Genomic DNA, 24,190 nt, shown 5'->3' on the forward strand with positions numbered 1-24,190 from the left:
TCATACTTCCCATGCTTCCTTGCAGTGAGGTGTGGCCAGGTGACTGGCCAGGTGACTAACCACATGCAGGATGGAATACCCCTCCTTCATCCTTTGCTCTTCCTGCTGTCTGGAATGTGGATGTGACGCCTGGAGCTTGAGCAGCCATTTTGAACCATGTGATGGGTCCATGTGCTTTCGATGACAGAGCAACAAGTTAATAACCAGGCGTCTGGTAGGACCGCCTCCAGACATCATTTATGGGAGAGAGAAGTAAGCAGGCTTGTTTAAGCTGCTACTGTTTGGGGTTTTCCGTCACACCAACCTCAATGCATTTGTCCAGATTTGCTCCGTCAGAGTTGCACAGGTTCTGTGCTGCCAGTTCACTCTCTTGTCTTTGCCACTTCATAGTTCAGTCCCCGCTGCTGTCACAGCCTGCCATGGAGTCCCGCAAACAGAAATGTGGGTGGGGCCATGTTATCCCTGGGGGAACCTAGAGCAAACATGTCAACCATGGGTCTACACTGCAGCGTTGCCTGGGCTGCACAACGCTGTATCGTGACATCGTGGGTGCCCCCTGTGACACTATGGGTGCGCCACCTGTCTTCCCTCCTGAGCTCCTGCCCTGTGTCCTCAGCTTCCCAGCAGCTGTCAGAGCCTGGATACCCCACCTCCCTATCCCACGGGACAGTCTCTCTCAGGTGGCCCAGAGCCTCCTCCAGCTGCTGCCCCCCTGGACCACAGGATGTGGTAGAGCTGCCCTCTCAGTCCTTCATTCCCCACCCAGCCCAGCCAGCCACCTGTCCTCAGGGCCCCAAGGGCTCCCCCTCCCCCAGCTGGGGTCCACAGAGCAGGGGCTCAGGGAGCTGATTGTTTCTTGCTGGGGTCTGTCTCATCTTCAGTCCTCTGGGCCCCAGTTTCTCCTCTAAGGGAATCAACACTAGACTTGAAAGGGTCGGAGGTTGGGCGCTCTGGAAGGGCCTGGGGTCAGGAAGAGTGAAGGCGAGCAGGGAGCTGCGGTCATCGGAGAGGGCTCCCCTCCGCCTACGGGACGCCAGTCTAACCCCGCAGCGCAGGGGACACGCCCCTCTGCAGGTGAGGCCGAGAGCCTCAGGGCGGGGCGGGGGCGGCGTCCCCAGGAAGGTGTCCCAGGCCCGGGGGACTGGGGGGAGGGGTGTGCCTTCTGGCCCGCGGGCCACTAGCTCCTCCCCGACGGCGCCGGGCGGCACAGGGACCTGAGCAGGAGGACGAGGAGGGAGGGGAGGAGGGAGGGGTGAGTCCCGCACGGAAGTCGGGTAAGAGCGCCGGGCGGCTTCGCAGCCACACTCGGGTTCCCACCGGCGCTGGGGCTGCCGGTCCCTCCGACCCCTCCGAGCCCGGCGCCCAGCACCGCCGCCGGCATGCGGGTGAGTCCGCTCCGAGGCCACGCCCACCCGGACGGGGTCCGAGCCGAGGCCCCTCCGGCCGGCCCTGCCCCTCACCTGGTGAGTGCCTGGCGCGGCCGCGGTGGGCTTCTGTCCAGCCCAGGCGGCGGGGAGGCTGGCCGGGCTGGGATTGCGGCGGGACAGAGGAGGGCGGCCCCTCGAGAGTGAAGGGCTTACACGGGGAGGGCAAGTCCACCCCCTGGGCCCCGAGCAGGGGTTCTTGGTCCCTCCAGCCCGGCTCTCAAGAGTGTTCGGGGAAGGCATATCCACCCCTGGGCCCTTAGCCAGGAGGAAGACCCCAGACCAGCCGCTCTGCCCTGAGGGGAGGGGGCTGTGGTCTCAAGGGTGGGCTGACCTGGGGTTGGGGAGGCCCAGGGTGGCCAGCTGGGCCCTTGGCTCCCTGGGGGTTCTGCCTAGGCGGGGGTGGGAGCCCGCCGAGGGCTACTGGATTCTGATTCTGGGGGCAGAGCAGGAGGCTGTGGGGGCCCTGGGGAGGTAGGCGGGAGAACATCCTGGAAAGACTTCCTTTCTTCCCTCCGCCAGGGAAGAGGTCGGTCTCTGGGGCTGGGGCCAGCCCTTGGGCAGCTGGGGGGGAGACCCATGCTGAAGTGGAGAACGAAACCAGCCTCCCACTCAGCCTCCTCAGGGCGCTCCCAGGTGCGGGCCAAGCAGGCGGCCTCTCACTCTGCCCCTGCCCTTCCAGAGCCAGCTCTGGAGCCCCGGCTGCTAAGGCTGGCATGTGGGCATACGCTGGCCTGACCCCGAGCTCCCCTGGCTGCCCCTTCCTCCCATGCCAGCCCTGTGCTGGGGTGGAAGGGAGGCAGGGCTGGCAAGGGTGGGTGGGGAGGAAGCCCCTGGTTGACTGAGGCAAGAGAATCAACCCTTGGAAAAAGACTGATGCACACAGCAGAGAACTGTGGCCCCAGCTGGATCTGAGCACACCCTTCCCCTGCTCCAGTCCCTTCCATGACTCCCTGCTGCCCCCAGCTGAAGTCCGGGCTCCCCAGCTGCTGAGAGGCCCTCTGTGGTCTGGCTTCTGCTAACCCCCAGTCTCACCTCCCGGCAGCTCCCTTCTTGCCCTTTATGCTTCTGCAGAGCTGAAGTGCTGAGTACTGAGCCCCTGGGAGGTAGCACCGAGCCCCTGGACACCAGTTGCCCGCTGCCCCTCAGGGCCTGTCCACACCACAAGGGCAAGCTCCCCTGCCAAGTAGGCACCTGCTCTCCGGGCCCGTGTCCACTTACACTATGCACTCCCCGCGAGGGCTGCACACAGAGCAAGCTGTGCCTGGGGGTGGATGACCGGACGCATGAGACAGAGGGATGGCAGAAGGGAGGGGGGTGGCAGATGACAGGACTCAGAAGGTGAGGAAGAGGAGGAAGCAGGGGCTTCCCCGGCGGCGTCCAGTGGCTAGGACTCCTCGCTTCCGCTGCAGGGGGTGCGGGTTCGATCCCTGGTTGGGGAACTAAGATCCCACGTGCGAGGGGGCACGGCCAGGGGAAGGGGGCTGGGAGGGGAAGATGAGGAAGCAGAGCCAGCAGGTGGGGCATCCGCTGGGGGGGTGGGGTCAGAGGCTGGGCGAGCGAGGGCGGGCCTCTCCTTGTTCCTGCTCGGCAGGGGGGCAGGAGGGTGCGGAGGGCCGGCAGGGCTGTGGTGTGACCCTTGGCGTGAGACGGGCCGTGGAGAGTGAGGGAGGCCCACGTGTGCCGCATGCAGCTGGGGTGATGTCACACGGTGCTCCCCGTAGCCCGCAGGGCCAGAGCTGGGTGGCAGTCGCATTCGCCCCTCCGGTGATCTGGAGGCTGGCCTGGGAAGGGACAGACAGGGGCAGGACTCGCCCAGCTCTGGCTCCCAAGGCTGCGAAGGTCTCCCGGGAGCTGCAGCGTCTTAAGAAGTTTCCTCTTGCGGAGCCAGCCCGTGAGCCCGCGGGGACTCCAGTCTGTACCAAGCCCTGGGTGCACGGCCTGCAGGGGTGGGAGCTGGAAGGCTGAAGGGAGGACCACAGAGAGCCGGGTGCCGAGAGCCTGCCCCCCGTCCAAGTGCAGGGACGCGCCGGGGGTCTGCACATGGCAGGGCTGGGGTCCCCGAGGCCAAGAGTGCCAGGGTAGCCCCTGTAGGAACCCTGCAGGAGCAGGGGAGTTGGAATCAGGATCCCTGGGGATTGGGAGCCTGATGGGCACACGTGGCTTCCTGGAGGTGGGGTCTCATAGACAGGGACGCAGGGGCCCCAGACACCTCGCTTCGGGTGCACCAAGCAGTCTGGTTGGCTGGAGGTGGGGGTGACTTCAGGTGAACCTGGTTCCCATCCGTGAAGGCCTCTTTCCCTGGAGGACAGGTGGCCAGATGGACAGCCTGATGCTGGAGGCTGTGGCTGTGGCCACGGCCCAGCGAGGCGCCTTGCACGTGGCAGGTGGCCTGGGGGTGGGGCTGGTGAGCCCAGAGTGTACAGGAAGCTGGTGCTCAGGACCTGGTCCCTTTGCGGATGAGGGGTGTGGGGTGTGGGGTGGCTAGACCAGGGCTGGGAGGGGGGACCAGATCTGGCCGCCCCTGTGACTGCTCGCCCATTGCCCAGGGGGCACCAGGGCAACCCTGAGGGGTGCATGTACCTTTGCCCTCGGTGGGGGGGTGTCTCCCTGTCTAGTGGCCCGAATCAATGGTGGGGGTCAGTGCCTGTAGGACACCTCTGGTCCAGATCACACACCATCCTCCAGGGAAGGTCGAGTTCCCCTTTTCCAAGAGGCTCTGGGTAATGTCCCAAAGCTGTGTGATGTCTCTGGGGAGGGAGGGGTGTCTGGGACCCCAGAGCTGCACCAAGTCCAGCAGCCTCATTTCTGGGGCCGCCTGGGGGCCAGCCTCCCGCTGCCGTCTTGGCGGGTCCCTCACAGGCAGTCTTCCCCGGGCTCCCTCCTGCTGCCTGGATCCCGAAGTCCCGCCGGTGTGGCTTCCCTGTGCGTCCCTCCCCGCCCTGGGTCCCGTCTTCCCGCTGCTTGTCCTGCCCGTTCCTCAGCCTCAGGTCGGCTCACGTGAGCGAGTCTCTCCTTTCAGCCTCTGTGGGACTGTCCACCAGGGACCCTCGAAGGGTCCTCCTGCGGGAGGTTCCGGGCCTGGGGAGAGATGGGGCGAGCCCTCCTCTTGGGTCTGAAGTCAAGCACGTGAGGATCCGTTTCACTTACGAATTTGTCCAACATGACACTTAGCCCGTAAGGCGGGCAAGTCACAGAACCGGCTACTGGTGACACAAAGGTCCCTGGTCCCCATCTACTTGAGACTCTCCTCTCTTCCCCGAGACAGAGGCTCCTCAGCCCAGGGCAACCCCCTCCCTGCAAATCTGTCTGAGAACAGAGAATGGCAGCTTTCTCCTCCGGCCCCAAGCCTGAGTACCGATCTGAGGGCTGAGGGTAGCGGGGGTTAGGAGGAGGCGGGGCTGCCAGAGGAGGGGTGACCACTCTCCAGGAAAGTGGGGGCAGTGGGCCTGGCGAGCCCCGTGACCGACAGCGGCAGAATCTCAGTGCCCAGCGTGGGGCTGCACCGTGGCATTGGGCCACGAAGACGATATCTACACTAGTCCCGTCTCACTGTGACCTTAGCGTCTGATGCCCTAGAGCCTGCTGTTCTGTGGTTGCATTTGATGCATTTCTTTTTGATTGAGACGATCAAAAGCTTTTGTGATTGAGACAGAGGGCAGAGAGAGGGGGCAGACCCAGGCCTGGTCCTGGACCCAGCAGTTCCTGGTGTGTATGCGGGTGGGGGGTTGGAGTCGAGTTCCGGATTTAGCAAAACAAAATAAAAAACAGGCACCTAGTAAATTGAATTTCACATAAACAACAATTTTTTTTTTTTTTTAGTATAAGTATGTCCCATGCAATAATTGGGATGTACTTATACTAAAAATTATCTGTTGTTTTTCTGAAATTCAAATGTGACTGTGTGGCCTATATTTTAGCTGGCGGCCTTCAAGTGCAGCCTGGCTGGAGCAGCCTAGTGAGGCTTTCCTGAGGAGGCAGGAATGCAGCTGGGGAAGAGGAGGGGGAGCCGGTGGGCGGAGAAGCAGGGGCAAAGTCCCGGCAGGGGGCAGGATGGAGAAAACCCAGGTCGGGTGAGGTGCAGTGGGAGACTGAAGGCTTGTGAGCCGGTAGAGGGGCTGGGCCACCCTGGGGCGGTAGTGAGTGGGTGGTGTGCTGGCAGTGAGGGCCATGGTGGGGTGGGTGGCACCCGAACCATTCAGGGCAAGGCAGGTGCGCCAATGGACACAGGTCTCAGAGTGCTCCCCACACCCTTATCCCGGGGGTGATGCAGGGTCCCTGTACCTCTGGGGTCCCCGTGCTCCCTGGGGAGCTGCCAGCTGGGACACCGGCTGGGGTCTGTCTCACCGAGCACACAGGCTGGCCAGCCCTGTGCTGGGGCTACAGGGTGCTTCCTGCATGGCATCAAGCCCCCCGAGGCTGGGGGATGTGGGATCTTGCCTGAGGTCACGCAGCCTTGGTACCTGCTGGGCTCTCGGCTCCAAAGCCAGCGTCTTCCCCCTCACGTCGGCCGCAGGGCTCCCCCTGCATGACCTGCGTTGACTGTCGGCCCTGGGCCCCCACCTCCTGCATCTCCCACCCGCTTCAGCCCAGTGGCTCTTCCAGAGAAGGGGCCCTGGGCCACTTTGTCTCAAGCCCTCAGAGCCTGCTGTTTGCTTACTGGGAGTAAATGAAGCCTAAAGACCCCCTCCACTCCCCGCCCCCCGTCGCCAACCTGGATGCCAATCCCAGCACCCTCCACTCCACTTGTGCAGTTTTTACAGGTCTGTGAGTTTCCCTAAAGAGTCACAAAGATGGTGCAGGGTCCCCTGTGCCCCGTTGCCTGGGGCGCTGGTCAAATCAAAGAGCCCGACACGGCCGCCTCGACTCACGTCACCGGCTTTTCCGTGCCTGTCCTCTCCTGTTCCCGGCTCATGCGGGACCCCCCACGGCATCATCGCCACGTCTCCACGGCCCCTCCTGTCTGTGATGGTCCCTCGGTCCCTCCTTGTCCTTGGCCGCCTGACTCTGGGGTCCGCTCACTCGGGCTCAGGTGAAAGTGCCTCTGACGTCTTCTGCTGAGATGGGACCAGGGCCTTTAGGGTGGGGATCACGTACTATCGCATCACATCCTGTCAGGGGGTCCCCGACATCTCAGTGACATCACCGTGACCTTGACCTTCATCACCTGGGTGGGGGGCATCTGCCAGGTTCCTCCTCTGTGGGGTGCCTCTTTTTCCCCTTCACACCTTCTTCATTAGTCATTGAGTCCAGCCCACCCTCAACAGGGAGGATTCTGCACCCCCCCCCCCCCCCCGCCGGAGGCAGGAGCATAGAAGGATGTGTGAGTGTTGTTAATGCTGCCGCAACAATTAACAAAGAATCGGGGAGACTCAGGGGCTCGGCACCATCCGCTTCCTCCTTTAGGTTCTGCCCGCTGGTTTTAGTGTCCGTCCGTCTGTCCAGGACGTGCCTGCAGCAGTCGCTCCTGCACGGTTCTCACTGGACTTACTTTTAGGAAACTCAGTACCGTGTCACATTGGTCCCCAGCGCCCTGCGTGCAGTGGCGGCCCTCACGCTCCTGTTGCGTGTGGTCATAGCACAGTGTTTTCATCGATCTGCCTACCGATGGGAATTTGGGTTATTTCCACAATTCTGATGTGAAATATGCTACTGTGAGCGCCCTTGTCTGTCTCCAAGGGTGGCTGGCCCGGGGTGTAGTGTCTGGGATGGTCAACTTAGTTTCCCAAGTTCCTGCACCAGTATGTGAGCCACAGCAACACATGCGCATTCTGCTGAGTCACCCGGGCTTTTTTTTTTTTTTTGACGTAGAGTTGATTTATAACATTATATTAGTTTCAGGTGATTTACAATATTATATTACATTCAATATTTTTATAGATCACCCGGGCTTTTTAAAAAATATATATATTTATTTATTATTTATTTTGGCTGCGCCGGGTCTTAGTTGCAGCAGATGGGATCTTCATTGCGGCATGTGGGATTTAGTTGCGGCATGCATGTGGGATCTAGTTCCTGGAGCAGGGATCGGACCCAGGCCCCCTGCACTGGGAGCGTGGAGTCTTAGCCACTGGACCACCAGGGAAATCCCACCCAGGCTTTTTTTTTCTGGGGGGCTGCACCAAGCGGCATTCGGGATCTCAGTTCCCCGACCAGGGGTTGAACCTGGGCCACGGCTGTGAAAGCACTGCATCCTAAACACTAGACGGCCAGGGAACTCCCACACCTGTGTTTTTAGAGCTGTCTGACCGTAAAATGTTTGCTACCACATGGTGGAAGGTGGTGCCTCCTTGGTCACCTGGCCTGCGTTTTCCAGATGGTTCCCTAGCTCCATGTTTTCACCTTCTGAGTGCCCCTCTTTTGTGAAGTGCGCATGTGCATCTCTGGCCCATTTTAAACTGGGCTATCTGCCTTTTCTTATGAATTCTGGGAGCTCTTTGTATATGTTTCCAAGCAAACCTCTGCTGGCCATTTGTGCTGTAGCCTCAGTGCAGGCATTTAGCCCCACCCGGAACTACCCCCTTGGTGCCAGAGCACCCAGCCCAGGAGGTGCTTGTCTGCTGCAATGAGCCCCGTCCTCTGTCTGCCCTTCACCCCCAGGGAGAAGAGCGCCTCCGGATCCTGGTGGGGACCGAAGGGGACAGCCTCCTGCTGATGGACATCAATACCACTGAGGTGAGTCTCTGCTCGAATCTCTCCTGGGCTTGGTCCCACCTACTGCCCCATGCCCCGCACCTGGCCCGCCCTGGTCCCCAGCCCCAGTCCCCACACCTCCTTCTTCTAGACCGAGGCCTCTGAGCCATGGGACTATGTCCTTGTGGCTGATCGTTGCACCCAGAGAAACCCCAGGCAGGTCCAGCGGCAGCAGCAGTTCCTGGAAGAGCTCGAGAGGAAGGGCTTCTGCTACAAGGTGGGCGGGCTGAGGGCCTCGCCCGGGCGCAGGGGTCGCGGGGGACTGGGCGGATCCCGGGGAGGTGTCTGGGGAGGTGGGCTGGGGCCTCGTGCAGGACTTGGAGGGGATAGGCCACTGGCTTTGGATGAAGGGGGAGGGTCCCAATGTGGAGTAGAGGGTCCCATGCTGCCCACCCCCCTCAGGCGAGGGAGGACCAGGAGAAGGTGTTCTTTGGGATCCGAGCTGACAACCGGGTCTTTGACCGCTACCGCAGACTTCTCATGGAGCCCGAGGCTACCGCCCCCAGAGGGGAGCTGGCCGGGCCAACTTCCATCCCAGCCACCACCAGGTGAGAGGCTGGCCCAGAGTGGGGCCAGGAGGACCCCTGCCCCCCCCACATGCCGGTCCAGACAGGCAGCAAGGCTCCCAGGAGTGGTCCCAGGGTGGAGGGCCCAGGGGGCAAGGGTCTGGGAGTCAGTTTCCAGGTCTGTAATACGGGAAGATGACAGTTCTCACCTCTTGGAGTGTTTGAAGGTTACATGTGACTGTGTCCCCCGGATGCAGAATAGAAACCAGCCTTAAAGGGTGGGCAGAATTTGGAGAGGCTGAGAGGATCCTCCCGGCTGTCCCTCCTAGGCTCTGAGGTCATCTCCCTGGATTCACGTCCTGACTTCTTTCCTCCAGACCAAATGCCCCTCCCTGGACATCTATCCCCTGCTTCCCAGGCACCCAACACCTCCTCTCTCTCTAAGCACCTGCTTCTCCCCACGCCGATCCTCTAGGCCTCCAAGCCAGCCCACCTGCCCTCCCCACAGCCCTCCTCCATCATCTTCCTGGCCCCAGCCCCGGCCCCCTGAACTCATCTGGGGCCCGATCAGGGAGACTAGCGAAGAACACTCCTGGAATTTGGATACGAGGCAGTGGAGGGGGGCTTCCTGTGAACACAGAAGGACTGGCCGGTCTTGGGAGGACACATGAATAGAGGCATCCTGATGGGGCCTGAGAGGAGCAGGCTGTGGGGAGTGCCCTGGGACGCTCAGGGGGCCGTGTCTCAGGAGGATGTTCCAGAGGAGCAGGACTGTATAGTCAGATGCCCGAATGTGCCACTTCCTGGCTGTGTGGCCTTGACCAAATTACTCACCCTCTCTGAGCTTCAGTCACCCCATAGGCAAAATGGCTCACAGGGGTGCAAAGAGGATTCGTGCACATAAAGAGTGTGCTCTCGACGTGTGGGGGCTCCAGGCGGGACGGGTGATTGGAGGTGGGAGGTCTGGGAGCGATCTGGGAGAGACTATTGCAGGGCTGAGCATCGGGGCCCTGGGAAGAGAGAGACCACCCTGAGGGAGGCCCACCTTGGAACCATGGCACAGCTAGACCCTGGGAGGATTTAAGGAGGTGGGCTCCCAGATGAGTCCTGGATTCTGGGCTCTGGTCAGGTGGTCAGGGCAGGTGGTCTGGGGGCTCTGCTAGGACACAGAGGGGCCTGGGACCTGGCCAGATAGAGGGCCATCCTGAGCCAGCTCTTGTGTTCCAGAATCCGAATTGTCAACTTTGTGCTGAACAGCAAGATGGCAGCTGGTGGTAAGGAGTGGATGGGCAGGTGGCCTGTGCAGCAGCCCACCAGGAGGGGCAGTCACACGGGGAGAACGGGACAGGGTCCTCCCTCACCCCTCACTCCCTTCTGACCTGAGAATCCCTGTGACCACCAGACACGCTCCAGGATTTGGTGAAGGATGGGGTCTTTGAGGCCGGGTTTCCCCTACACAAGGTGAGGGGTGGGCCGGCTGGGAGAGGACCTGAGGGCAGGACCTGAGGCAAGAAGCTCTCACTGTCTGTCGCCTGTGCTCAGGGGGAGGAAGACCTAAAGAAGAAATGGGCCCGGTGGAGAAACATGTTCCAGCAGCAGCCAATTGGTGACATCAGGTACTACTGCCCCCCCGCGGACACACCCGCGCCCCCGCAGGCAGGCTGCGCCCCCCGCGGTTACACCCCCGCCTCCAGCAAACTGCTGTGCGGGCTCCCATTTAGACACACATTTAGATGCCCTCAGTACAGACGCTCCTTGCCCGCCCCCGCATGTGGCATGCCCCACCCTGGCGTTGGCGCTGGACGGTCACCCCTGGTGGGAGTGGCCCTGACGGGGCGGCTGTGCCCCTAGGAACTACTTCGGTGAGAAGGTGGCCCTGTACTTCGCCTGGCTCGGCTGGTACACCTACATGCTGGTGCCCGCCGCGGTGGTGGGCCTCATCATCTTCCTGAGCGGGTTTGCCCATTTCGAAGCCAGCCAGATCAGGTGGGGCGGAGTCAGGCAAGGGATGGGACTTGGGGAGGGGGGGGGGGGGTCAGGGAAGGGGCGGGGTCAGGGAAGGGGCAGGACCGGGGTGGGGGAGGTCACGGAAGGGGCGGGGTTAGGGCGGGGTCGTGAAAGGGAGGGACTGAGGGTGGGGAGGAGTCAGGGAATGAGCGGGACTGGGGTGTGTAGAGTCACGGAGGGGGCGGGGTTGGGGCGGAGTCAGGGAGGGGGTGGGACTGAGGGGCTGGGTGGAGTCAGAAAGGGGCGTGGCTGGGGTGGGGTCGTGGAGGGGCGGGGTCGTGAAAGGGCGGGACTGGGGTGTGGTGGGTCACGGAAGGGGCGGGACTGGGGTGTGTAGAGTCACGGAAGGGGCAGGGTTGGGGCGGAGTCACGGAGGGGGTGGGACTGAGGGGCTGGGTGGAGTCAGAAAGGGGCGTGGCTGGGGTGGGGTCGTGGAGGGGCGGGGTCGTGAAAGGGCGGGACTGGGGTGTGTAGAGTCACGGAAGGGGCAGGGTTGGGGCGGGATCGTGAAGGGGGTGGGACTGAGGGTGGGTGGAGTCAGGGAAGGGGCGGCCTGGGGCGGGGTCCCCCAGGGGCCACAGGAGGGGCCACAGGAAAGCGCCGCCGACAATCCGGTCCCTGCACCGCCAGCAGGGAGATCTGTGAGGCCCACGACGTCTACATGTGCCCTCGCGGCGACCACAACCCCAGGTACCAGCGGCTCTCAGAAACCTGCGCCTTCGCCAAGGTTTGCGCCTGGGGGGCACTGCGGCCGCTCGCCCGGGGGGGAGGGGGGCCCAGGGGGTCCTCCCAGGGAAGGGAAGGCCGCCCCAGCCCCACGCGCCGCTCTCCCCAGCTCACCCACCTCTTCGACAACGAGGGCACCGTGCTGTTCGCCATGTTCATGGCGCTGTGGGGTGAGTCGCCGCGGCACCTGGGGGGCAGCCGAGCTCCACACGCAGCGGGGACACACCGTGAGGCCTCTGCTTTCTCCCGGCTGCAGCCACCGTGTTCCTGGAGTTGTGGAAGCGGGAGCGAGCCCGTGTGGTCCTGCAGTGGGACCTGTACGGGTGGGACGAGGACCAGGTGAGGCTGAGCCAGGTGACCAGGTCCAGGGTCCACACGAGTCTGCTGTGTCTGAGGGGGTCCCCATGTATGAGGCGCGGTTCCCGTGGGTGAGGGATCCCGTGTCTCAGGCGTGTCCGGTGCCGTCCACAGGAGGAAATGGCGCTGGGGCTCATTGCCTGCCCTGACTACCAGCCCCGGCTGCACCAGCACTCCTACATGCGGAGTACCGTCATCCTGCTGCTGTCTCTGTTGATGGTACTCCTGGGGCGCCCCCGGTGGGGCTGGAGAGCAGGTGGGGCAGACCCCTGAGGCGTATCCATCCTGGCCTCCCCGACCCCCGCCAGATCTGCCTGATGATAGGCATGGCCCACGTCCTGGTGATCTACCGCGTCCTGGCCGCTGCCCTTTTCAGCTCCGCCTTCCCCTTCCTGGGGGAGCAGGTGACCACGGCCGTGGTGGTGACCGGGGCCCTGGTTCACTACGTGAGCATCCTCGTCATGACCAAGGTAGGGGTCGGGGCAGGGCGAGGGTGCCGGTGGGGTGAGGGTCTGCTGAGGTCCGAGGTGAGCCCTCCGTCTCCCCTCCCACAGATCAACAAATACGTGGCACTGAAGCTTTGCGACTTTGGTGAGAGGAGGGCCCCCCTGAGCCCCTCTCTGGCTACTGGAGGGAGGATTCAGGGTGGGGATCTTGGAGCCCTGGGGTGGGGGAAGGGGGCCCATGAGAGGGCAGGGGCTCGCACCTGGGAGACAGGTGGGGGTCGCAGGTGTCCCTGAGTTGTCAGGATAGGGACAGGCTGGGCGTGGGCTGTCATCGGGGTGAAGGATGGGGGAGGGACGGCCCCACATCTCATTCCAGAGAAGCCCAGGACCTTCTCAGAGCGAGAGAGCAAGTTCACCATCAAGTTCTTCACTCTGCAGTTCTTTGCTCACTTCTCCTCCCTTATCTACATCGCCTTCATCCTGGGCAGGTAAGGGCCACCTGCTCCCACATGCCTCCTTCTAACTCCTTTCTCTCCACCTTGAAAATGGAAATACCTCTTCTTTTTCATTTTTAAAATAAATCATGCTCAGAACACGTGGAAACCCAATATAGAAATATGTGAAGGAAGCCCACAGCGAACCCGCAACTGTCCAATCCTTGTCCTCAGAGATGACACTGTAACTGTTTGTTGGGTCTTCCCAAACTTTTTTACACATTTAAGTCCACACACACGCACCTATTGACATGCGCGATTTTGTCGTGTAAATAACTGTATCTGCCTTACCCTGAAAACGTACTATGGGCATCTTCCTTGTCTGCATGGGTGGTGAGGCTTTGTTTTTAAAACCATACTATGAGCATTCTTTTGTGGGATGTCCTTGAATTTATTTAACCACTTCAGCTGGTGGACATTCGGGTTAATTCCAGTTTTGAGGTTTATAAATAAAACTGCAGTGGGCATCCCATGTAACACACATGCACATGCATATGCACACACTTGCCCTCACCTTCCTAATTAATGAACATTTTTCATTCAATCAACATATCTTTTCTTGTCTTTTCTGAAGAAAATAATTCCTCTATGTGTTCTCTGTGTTTGTTCAAATGTTGTAAGTTACACACATACTGCCAATTAATCCCAAACTCTCCAGCAGAACTTCATTTATTTATTTATTTACTTGCAAAATTTCTTTATTCATTTATTTACTTATTTTTGGCTGCGTTGGGTCTTCAATGCTGCGTGCGGGCTTTCTCCAGTTGTGGCGAGTGGGGACTACTCTTCGTTGAGGTGCGCGGGCTTCTCATTTCTCATTGCGGCGGCTTCTCTTGTTGCTGAGCACGGGCTCTAGGCGCGCGGGCTTCAGTAGTTGCGGCACACAGGCTCGGTAGTTGTGGCTCGCGGGCTCTAGAGCGTAAGCTCAGTAGTTGTGGCGCATGGGCTTAGTTGCTCCACGGCATGTGGGATCTTCCCGGACCAGGGCTCGAACCCATGTCCCCGGCACAGTTCTTTCCGCAAGTCTTCTCACCGGCATATCCGGTTTCTGGTTCTCCCGCCTCGCGCCTCTCCCTCCCCGGTACTCTCGCTGCCTCCTGGCGCTGACCTTTGCTCTCCTGCTGACCTCGGGACGTCGCCTGGCCCAGAGCCCTGGTCCCTCAGACTCCGCTCTTCCCTTGCTCCCCCTGCATAGCAGTCGCCACCCAGGACGTGCCGCACATTTATTTGTTCACTGTCTCTCTCAGAAATGGCAGCTCCCCAGGGCGGAGAGTAGGGCGCTTGTCCTTTGCTGAATGCTCAGCTCCTGCAGCCGGCCAGGCAGAATCAATGCTGGTCAAATGGAAACAGATTACCGGGTACTCACTGGGCCTGGAGCCTCAGGGCCTTCGGTTCTGAGAGATTTTCTCATGTATCTGAAAGCCTCCTGCTTCGGCTCCCTCTCCTCCCTTCTGAGGAATTCTTTTTGTTTGGAAATTGGACCTTCTGAATTGATCATCTACTTTTCTTCGCTTTTTTTCTCCCATTCTTGTTCCAGTGTCTTGGAGTTTTTCTCAGCTGTTTTCCAACCCTTCTACTGAACGTTCCGCTTCCGCTTATGTTCTTTTTTTTTTTTTTTTTATAAAGTCTCTTTATTCTTTTTTTTTTAATTAATTAATTAATTTATGGTTGTGTTGGGTCTTCGTTTCTGTGCGAGGGCTTCCTCTAGTTGTGGCAAGTGGGGTCCACTCTTCATCGCGGTGCGCGGGCCTCTCACTATCGCGGCCTCTCTTGTTGGGGAGCACAGGCTCCAGACGCGCAGGCTCAGCAATTGTGGCTCACGGGCCTAGTCGCTCCACGGCATGTGGGATCCTCCCAGACCAGGGCTCGAACCCGTGTCCCCTGCATTGGCAGGCAGATTCTCAACCACTGCGCCACCAGGGAAGCCCTCCGCTTATGTTCTTAATCTCAGAGCACTCCTGTTGACATTTGCAGATTCTTCACAGCCTCCTCTTCATGTCACCTGGACACCAGCGCTTTTCTTGTCTGAGGATATGGCCTCTTTTTTTCCCTTCTACTCTGGCATTTCTTCTGTTCCTTTCGAGTTTCTTCTATGCTCTTTCTTTGATTGGTCTCTGATTCTGGTGTTAGAGACACCCCCCGCTTAGATGTCTTTTATTCTTGGCCACCTGTCTGTAATTGAGGAAGGCATGTGCCAGTGGCTTTGCTCTGGACCACGTGTCTCCTGTCGGGACCTCTTGCTGTGTCGGTTCCTGAAGGGGAATCCCTGGTCTCCTGCCTGGAGGCAGAAGGATGGCCATCAGTATGCTGGGAGCCCAGCTGGGGAAGGAACAGTGTGGGATCTCAGTGTCCATTGGCCCAACCCTGCGATCTGAATCTTTGGTTGTTCAACCCCCTAGAAATGTCTTTGTCTTCTTGTGTGTGTGTGTGTTGTGGGGGGGGGATTAGGGGTTGGATAGGAGGCCCAGGGGTGCAGCCGGGCCTGCATCCCATCCAGTGGGTGCCCCCAAGCTACCAGAGGTGCCCAAGTCCTGAGGTGTTCCAGGCTCTTGGGCAGGGTTGCGTTGCTGTTCAGACGTCCGCCCTGCAGGCTTAGATCCAGCTTGATGTCTCGAGTGGGCTGCAGGCCTCTCCAGTCCCCTTACGTCTCCGAGGTGATGCCTGGCAGGGGGTGTGAGCAGTCAGCCATTTCATCTGGGAGTCGGCAGTGCACATTTACATTGAGAGACATTGCTAAAGCACCCTCCAAAAACGCTGTGCTGACGCACAAAGCCACGCACTGTGTACGTGACTGCACACTCCATGTTGGTCTGATGAACAAAGACTTTTCATCCTTAAAGGCGCGTTATTAAAACCTATTAGTGAGAATCCAGCATCTTTCCAGATATTTTTTGGCCATTAAATTTCTTTTCCTATAAGTTGTTCACATCATCTGAGCATTTTTATAACATCAAGGTCAAGTGGATTCTCTTCTGACTCTATCAGTTTCTTAAAATCATGTCATATTTTACTTTGCTGCTTATTTGACCATTTCTTTGTTGTACAGCTCTTTATTTTTCCTGTTGTTTTTAATTGCCTTTTTTTCCCCCTTGCATGTCTTTATCTTGTCAAGGTTACCCAGCCTCTCCACGTCAAACTGTCTATTGCATGGAGTCTCTTTTCTCCCAGAGACCCTCTATTCTTCCCACACTGGGCTGCTGGCTGTCCGTGCCTCCTGCATACCTGTCTTCCTGGGACTTCAATCTGCTGCTTTCCTGGGTTAGGACCATCATTTCCTGGACTCCCAAGCCCCCTTCTTTCTTGATTTTTGCTTTCATTTATTCTGAGAAGGTATATCAGAGAGGTAAACTCTCTGAATTCATGTATGTCTAAAGGTGTCATGTTCTACTGTTGCACAAGATAGACATGGCTGGGTATAGAAATCTAACTTCAAAACAATTTTCCCTTCTAGAACTTTAAAGACATTGCTCCGTCGTCTTTGAACATGCAAAATGGATGATAAGAAGTGTGCAGAAAATCTGATTTTTGTTTCTTCCCAGTTGACCTAGAAGCTTTAGGATCTTCTCTTTAAACAGGGGAACAATCTAGGGTGGGTCTTTTCTTCATGCACTGTGCTGGGTAATTGTTGGCACCTTCCAGTGAAAAAACCCACGTCCTGCTTAGGCTCACTACATCTTCTTTTTTTCCTTAGGTTGTTTTATTTTTTTTTAAATTTTTATTGGAGTATGGTTGCTTTACAATGTTGTGTTAGCCTCCACTGCACAACAGAATGAATCGGCCGTACACATACAGATACCCCTTCCATTCTGGACTTCCCTCCTGTTTAGGTCACCACAGTGCATTAGGTAGAGTTCCCTGTGCTATACAGTATGTTCCCATCAGCTGTCTATTTTATACATAGTGTCAATAATGTATATGTGTCAGTCCCAGTCGCCCAATTCCTCCCACCCCACCCCTTTCCCTCTTGGTATCCACACATTTGTTCTCTACGTCTGTGTCTCTGTCTCTGCTTTGCATATAAGATCATCTATACCATTTTTCTAGATTCCACATATATGCGTTATTATATGATATTTTTCTCTTTCTGACTTACTTCACTCTGTATGCCACTCTCTAGGTCCATCCACGTCTCCACAAATGACCGCATTTCATTCCTTTTTATGGCTGAGTACTTTTCCATTGTATATATGTACCACATCTTCTTTATCCATTCCTCTGTTGATGGACATTTAGGTTGCTTCCGTGTCCTGGCTATTGTAAATAGTGCTGCTGTGAACATTGGGGTGCATGTGTTTTTTTGAATTATGGTTTTCTCTGGGTATATGCCCAGTAGTGGGATTGTTGGTTCAGGTGGTAGTTCTATTTTTAGTTTTTTTGGGTTTTTTTTCCTTAGGTTTTGAAAAATATTTTTTTCCCCTCTGCTCTCTATGGAACGCCTGGTCCTCTTGGGTTTCTTATCTTTTTCTCTCATATATTCCATCTCTGTGTCTTTACATTCCACATCTGGAGAGATTTCCTTCACTTTGTCTTTTTGCCTTTTTTTCTTTTTAATGTTTATTTATTTATTTATTTGGCTGCACCGGGTCTTAGTTGTGGCACGTGGGATCTTTAGTTGCGGCATGCGAACTCTTAGTTGCGGCATGTGGGATCTAGTTCCCTGACCAGGGATCGAACCCAGGCCCCCTGCATTGGGAATGCAGAGTCTTAGCCACTGGACCACCAGGGAAGTCCCTGTTTTCTTTTTTTAAGTTTAACAGTTAAAGTCTTAATTTCCAAGAGAGTTTTTATTTTCTTTATCCTTTTTCTTTTTATAGTGTCCTTTTCTTGTTTCCATAGATACAGTACTTTCTTGAGGATATCAATGTTCTTTTTTCCCCTTAAGTTCTCATCTGTTTCCTCATTATCTCATTTCCTGAAGGGTCCATCTTCCTGTTCCTTTATCGTAGTCCTTCTCTTTTGTACAGCTGGTTTTCCTCGTGACTGAAGATTTGTAGCTGTCCGTTCATACTGAAGAATGAAGGACTGAGTTGGTTTTCCCTGGCAGGATGGGATATGTCTTTATAATAACTCACGTCTGCTGACATTCACCCATTCTATCCTAAGGGCCTCACATTCATCAGCTGTAATCTGCACAACAGCCCTATGGGGTAGGGACTCTCTAAACCCCATTTCACAGATGAGTAGACCGAGGCACAGAAAGGTTAAGAAACTATCTCAGGATCGTACAGTCAGCAGGTGGTGGGGCAGATAGAAGCCTGAGTCTGGCGCCTTCTGTGTACTGCCCCTGCATGTGGCATCCCTGGGAAAAGAGGGCAAAAGCCTATGCAGTCACTCGTGTTTCTCTGGAGGCGGTTTCTTTTTTGTCACGAAGGTTATCAGTGTGTCTCTTTATAGTTCCTGTTTTTCATGCCGTGCTCAAAAAGGCCTCCCCTCCTCAACATTAAAAACATGTTCAGCTGTGATTTCCCTTAGATGCTGATGGTTTCAACATTTTAAACATTTAAATCTTTGATTCACAAGGAATTTGTTTTGCTGCAGGCGGCAAAGGAGGGAAGCCTGTTTTGTTGTTTTCCAAGTGACAGCCAGTTGTCCCCAAACCATTTGTTGACTGTTCCATCACCACCACCACCCTTCTGTCACACACCAAGTTCCATCATTCACTTGAATATTTTGGTGTTTCGTGGATTCTGATAATTTTAGTCTAGTACCTTTCTGTGTAATTATTACTGTTATGCTTTCCTATCAGATAGGTCTAGCATTAATTTTCTCTTCTTTTTCACTTTTCCTTTTTTGTAGTTATTTACATGTTTATTCTTCTAGGTGAACTTTAAAATAATGTTTGCCAAACTCCATCAAAATTCTGTGGGATTTAGCTTAAGATTGCAGTGAAATTATACATTCTTTTAGGGAGAATTGACATAGATGCTGTATTAATTTTCTATTGCTGACCACAACTTAGTGGCTTTAAACAACACACATTATATACAGTTCTCGAGGCCAAGAGTCCAAAATGGGTCTCACTGGGCTAAAATCAAGGGGTCAGCAGGGCTGTGTTCTGTCTGCAGGCCCTCGGGGAGAGTCCATACTCTTGCTTTTTTCAGCTTCTAGAGGTTTCCTGGCCCCCTTCCTCCTGTGTCTGCAAAGCCAGTGGTGTCAGGCTGAGTCCTTCTCATCCTGCCATCTCTCTGGCTCTCCCTCTTACTCATTTAAGGACTCTGGTGATTACAATGGGCACACCCAGATAATCCAGGATTATCTCATTTTAAGGTCAGCTGATTAGCAACCTTAATACCAGCTGCCATGTCAGATAGCATATTCACAGGTTCCAGGAAGTAGGATGTGGTATCTTTGGGGGCCTGTCATTCCGTCTGTCACAAAAATACAAGCCTAAGTTTTTCTATCGAAGAACAAGGTCTCTCTATTCCAGTCTTGTTTTAATGTTCTTTAGCTGTGTTATAGTTTTCTTCTTATGGGTCCCCCAGATTTCCTGTGAATTTCACTCTATTTTATAGTTTTTGCTGCTATCTGCGACAGATATTTCCTCCTGCTACATTTCTCAGTGGTTTTGTTGCATCTAGGAAAGCAAAAGGGAGTTGAGCTTGATATCAATTTTATATCCACTCTGAGCATTTTTCAGTAGATTTATCTGCCCAATCATTCAGTTCATTTATTTTGGCTTCCCAGATATATCATCGTGTTTTCTACGACAAGTTTTTCCTTTGCAGAGTTACACTATTCTGGAATAGCAGCTGTCATGAACCGTAACAGGAGCGCTTGCAGGATTTCAGCATTGAGCATGAGTCCAGCGTTTGGTTTAATGTACCTTTTTAATCATGGAAATCAGGCGATTTAAGCACAAAGTAGCCCTGTGTGCACAGTTACCATGGGGAGAAACTGAGGCCCCTCCTCACGGCCTTTTCTGAGCCTGTGAACAGCTGAGAGGTCCCCTGCGGTCCTGCGCGCCCACAGGCCTGTCTGGGTGCAAACGGTGCGTCCAGCACCCAGCCTCTGCTCACCTGCGGGGCGGGTCTCCTTCCTTCCCCTCCAGGCCCCACTGCTCCCCGACTCCCACTCCTGTCCTGCCCCCTCTCTCAGCCTCGCTGCCCTTCCCAGGATCAACGGTAACCCCGGGAAGTCCGTGCGCCTGGCAGGGCTGTGGAAGCTGGAGGAGGTCAGTCTGTCCGGAGGCCTTACTGCCCTCTTCCTGAACTGCCCCAACCCCCTGGTCAGCCCCAGGCCCCGTGCCTGACCTCCCGCCCTTGCCCCCGCAGTGCCATCTCAGCGGCTGCATGATGGACCTGTTTGTGCAGATGGCCATCATCATGGGTCTGAAACAAACGCTCAGCAACTGCATGGAGTACCTGGGCCCGTGAGCACCACCCTCCCTCCCGGGGCGCCACCCTCACCGCAGGACCCCACCTCCCAGAGCCAGCGGTCCCGAGGGGCCCTCAGCCCCCCTCCCCGTGCCCCACCCGCTCCTCCTCGCCCGCAGGTGGCTGGCCCACAAGTGTCGCTCGATGCGAGCCACGTCCCAGGACCCCGAGCTGAGGCACTGGCAGCGCAACTACCGCCTGAACCCGGTCAACACCTTCAGCCTGTTCGGCGAGTTCATGGAGATGAGTACGCGGGGGGGGGCCGGGGGCCCCTGGGCGGAGGGGCGGCGCCGCGCGGGGGCCCACGGTGACGACCCGCACCCCCAGTGATCCAGTACGGCTTCACCACCGTCTTCGTGGCCGCCTTCCCGCTCGCCCCGCTGCTGGCGCTCTTCAGCAACCTCGCGGAGATCCGCCTGGACGCCATCAAGATGGTCCGGCTGCAGCGGCGCCTGGTGCCCCGCAAGGCCAAGGACATCGGTCAGGGGCCCGACGGGGCGGCCGGAGGGCGGGCGCTCCAGCCAGGGGACGGGAGCGGCGAGGCGCGCTGGGGCCACGCCAGTCCCCTTGAAACCACCGCTCTAAGCCATGGGGGCAGGGCTCAGGCCCCAGGAAGAGGCGGGGCTGGCAGGCACCTCGCCGGCCGCTCCGCCCCCAGGGGTCCCACTGAAGGGCCAGCAGCCGCCCTGCGGGGGCCGTGCGCAACGGCTTGACTCTCAGGGAGCTGAGGGAGAGGGGTCCGGCAGCTGGGGGCAGGCACTGAGAGCCGGCGGCCTTAGTCACCTAGACTGGCTTTGCTGAGGTGCACGGTGTCAGGGATGCAGCGAGGAGATGCGGTGTTGGACACAGGCAGTGGGAGAGACAAGTGTGAGGGAGGCCTCAGTCTTGGGACCAGGTTAAGGGGGTCTGCCCTGCGGAGGGGACCCAGGAGGTGGAGCAGGCCTGGGGGCAGCTGAAAGGTTCGGGCATAAGGTGGGGGGGCGGAGGCCTGAGCCCCTCCCTGTCCACGTCAAGAAGAGGGGTGCAGGAGGGCGGAGGCCGCTGATGGTTGGCCTTGGCCCAGGTCTTCTCATCAGGGACCTGGCCCTGCGGCTGCCACAAGCGGAGGCATGATGAGACCCTTGACCATCCAGGCTCCCAGCTTCGGGGGATCAACAGAGGCGGGGGGTGGGGGGTGGGGCGGGGAGACAGTGTAGGCCTTACCCCCTGCCGTGGCCCAGGGACCTGGCTGCAGGTGCTGGAGATAATCGGCGTGCTGGCGGTCATTGCCAACGGGATGGTCATCGCCTTCACATCTGAGTTCATCCCCCGAGTGGTGTACAAGTACCGCTATGGCCCGTGCCGACAGGGGGCCCACCCTGCAGTCGAGTAAGGGGACACCGCCACACAGCCCCTGGGGGAGCCTCAAACTGTCCAGAGACCCCTGGGAAACTGGCCCAACCATGGCCCAGCCCCAGGGGACCCCAGGGAAGGGCATGATGCTAACAGTATTGCCTGGGGTGGGCTGCCCTCCCGCAGCAACCTGCAGACCTTGGGTGGACCCCGGGAGTGCTGACTGGGACCCCAGTAGGGGATTAACGTCCCAGAACCAGCTGTTTTCTGAGCAAGTGATACTGGAATGGCTCCCCTTCCAAAGGCAGACCCTTAGTGGTCTGCATGCTGTCCTCATCCAGTTCCTGCAGCCCTGCAGGGGGGTAGGTCTCCAGGGGTCTCCCCCAGGAAGGCTGGCAAGGAAGCCCCGGCCCCTGGCAAGGAAGGCAGGTGGTGGCACCTGCAAGTCCCTTCAGCCTCCCCCAGGGGCCCCTCTCCCATGTACAGAGATGAAGGAGGGGGTCTGCACTGTGGCCCACCCTGATGGCCCCCACCAGGCAGGGGTCGGTTCCAAGGCAGCACCCCAGAAGCCTGAAGGGACCACACCAAACTCCTCTCCCCCTCCCCCCAGCTGCCTCACGGGCTACGTCAACCACAGCCTGTCCGTGTTCTACACCAAGGACTTCCAGAATCCTGTCGAAATAGAGGGCTCAGAGAATGTGACCGAGTGCAGGTTTGGACCCCCATCCCCTGTGAGCACCCTCTGAACTCCTGACCCCTGACCTCAGGTGCTCCCCACCCCAGGTACCGGGACTATGGCGCCGCTCAGAACTCCACCTTCACTGAGCAGTCTTGGTTCCTCCTGGCCATCCGCCTGGCCTTCCTCATCCTCTTCGAGGTGAGCCAACACTGGGCACAGGCCCCAGGGCGGGGCAGCTCTCTCCAGCCCTCCCTGGGCCCCTGCCCCCTAAAGTCCCTGCTCTCCCATCTTCACCTCCCCACTCCGCCCCTCCTCCCAGCACGTGGCCTTATGCGTCAAGCTCATTGCTGCCTGGTTTGTGCCTGATGTGCCTCAGTCGGTGAAGAATGAAGTCCTGAAGAAGAAGCACCAGAGACTTGGGGAGGCGGGGCTGCCGGGGCCTGGGGTGGGGCCTGGCCCTGAGTCCCGAAGTACCAGAGACTCCGGCCCGAGAGCACAGACGTGGAGCGGGCCCAGAGCCGGTCAAGAGGCCAAGACGCAGAGCTGCTGCCACCACCGCCCACCCCAGCCCTGGCTGTGTGTGTGTGTGGGCGGGCTTTAAGAAGACCCGCGTATATGTGGGGGTCCTGGGAGCCCCTGTATGTTTGGGGTGTCTGTGAGCTGCACACCTGCCCATGGTCTGTGAGGCCTGTTCCACCTGTGACAGCTCAGGCTTGGTACTGCCTGGCTTGAACTCTGAGTGACCCCTGCCACCCAGAGAACTGGGGCGGGGGTGGGGGGGGGAGGGGGTCTTCTCATGCCGTCTCGACAGGAAAACTGGCCCAGTTTCCTGGGCCCCAGATCCTGCCCCACCCCACTGGCTCCCCTCAACCAGCAGAGTTTTCTCTAATAAAATAAAACTGCTTTGTGTTAATTTCTGGGCTTCTGGCCGATTACGTCTGCCCTCAAGGCTGGCTGGGAAACTGAGGCCGTGATGGGGAAAGGCCCGGAATGTGGTAGCCTCCGCCCTCCTCTGGTTTTCCGTGGGCTTCCAAGTGCGGGGTGCCTTACAGAGGTCTTACCCTCCCTGCACCTAGGGTTTAGGAGCGGGAGTCAAGGCAGGCTTCCTAGAGGAAGACAAAGAGCTTGGGAGGAGGGGCAGAACCGCACCAGGTGCTCCTGGGGACGGTGGAATTTCCGAGGAGTTCCTGGGGAACCGAGACTCTCCGGGCTGGTCGGGCCGGTTTGGCCTCTGCCCCCAGGCGCGGCGGCCGCGGCTCCAGGGGGCCGAGCGCAGGACAGTCTTGAACACCAGCCTGAGGCTCGAAGCAGGACAGTTGGGTCCGCCCTCGCTCCAGCCGCTGGGCGGGGCTGCACCTGCCACCGTCGCTGGGGCTGTCGCCGCTGCGCACCTGGCCCAGGTGAGCCGCTCCACCCTCGCGGCCGCGCAAGCCCCGGGTCTTGGCAGCAGGTGAGTGGCGATCGCGGCTCCCACCTGCGGAGGTGAGTGGAGGTCACCGGCTCCCAGGAGCCAGAACCGGGCCTGGAGCTTGGGGGGCCGAGGCGCCCTTTGCCCCGGGGAGCCTCTGGGCCGTGGCGGGTGCGGCTCCGCAGGAAGCGCCTCGGAGCCGAGCCCACTGCCCGCGTCGCCCGAGTTCACCCTCGTCCCGGCCCCTCCGGCCTTGCGGGGGCGAGGGCCGGTCTTCCCGCTCCGCCCGACTTGGCCCTCGGCCAGGAGAGGGAAGAGGCGCGCCCAGGCGCGGAGGGATCCCGCCTCCGCCCCAAAGTCGGAGCCCAGGCCCGAGGCCTCCCAGGGCGCCGGAGGCGGACGGAGAAACCTGCTGCAGCCGCTGAGCACCTGTGTCCGGGCGGAGCTACAGCCGTCCGCGCGCCCCGCCCTTCCGCGCGCGCCCCCGACCTGCGCGCCCCCGCGCCCCCCAAACGTGCGCGGCCTGCCCGGCTCACCCCACCCGAAGGGCGGGGGTACTAACGCCCCTCCGGGAAGGCGGAGCGCGGGTGTGGGGTGTGTGGCGGGCCCAGGGGTGCAGGAGGGGGCCTCTCGGCTCGCGGGGCCACAGCGCTTTGTGCAAGTTCTTTCTTTCGGGACACCACGCGCCAGGCGCAGAGGGGCCGCCGGTCCCAGATGAGGGGGAGTCGCTCAGGGACGGGTGCTG

The 24,190-nt window shown here is 58.5% G+C and overlaps 1 protein-coding gene and 1 long non-coding RNA gene across 6 annotated transcripts; one reads left to right on the plus strand and one right to left on the minus strand.

The window, feature by feature from the left end:
- The first annotated feature begins 909 nt into the window (after positions 1–909).
- On the plus strand, positions 910–22,950 carry ANO9 (anoctamin 9). Of its 5 annotated transcripts, none has more exons than XM_082477756.1 (23): positions 910–1,463; positions 8,025–8,099; positions 8,209–8,334; positions 8,520–8,665; positions 9,851–9,897; positions 10,026–10,084; positions 10,166–10,239; positions 10,475–10,609; positions 11,261–11,357; positions 11,466–11,526; positions 11,613–11,695; positions 11,828–11,932; positions 12,022–12,183; positions 12,268–12,304; positions 12,536–12,647; positions 19,767–19,824; positions 19,925–20,022; positions 20,146–20,273; positions 20,354–20,506; positions 21,247–21,394; positions 21,969–22,070; positions 22,142–22,235; positions 22,357–22,950. In XM_082477756.1, exons 1-23 carry the CDS (start codon positions 1,380–1,382, stop codon positions 22,636–22,638), a joined length of 2,466 nt encoding a protein of 821 aa, XP_082333882.1. In that variant the 5' UTR covers positions 910–1,379; the 3' UTR covers positions 22,639–22,950. The 5 variants fall into 5 exon arrangements, with proteins under 5 accessions (XP_082333882.1, XP_082333883.1, XP_082333884.1 ...); XM_082477757.1 differs by having other exon boundaries at positions 11,264–11,357; XM_082477758.1 differs by having other exon boundaries at positions 8,263–8,334.
- On the minus strand, positions 10,090–23,487 carry LOC309668243. The gene is made up of 3 exons (XR_014268147.1): positions 23,187–23,487; positions 11,475–11,671; positions 10,090–10,177 (listed from the first exon to the last, which is right to left on the minus strand). It is a non-coding gene; the product is annotated as an uncharacterized lncRNA (long non-coding RNA).
- Between the last annotated feature and the right edge of the window lie 703 nt (positions 23,488–24,190).

This window comes from Balaenoptera physalus (assembly GCF_965194825.1).
Source record: "Balaenoptera physalus genome assembly, chromosome: 10".
Classification (NCBI taxonomy): domain Eukaryota; kingdom Metazoa; phylum Chordata; class Mammalia; order Artiodactyla; family Balaenopteridae; genus Balaenoptera; species Balaenoptera physalus.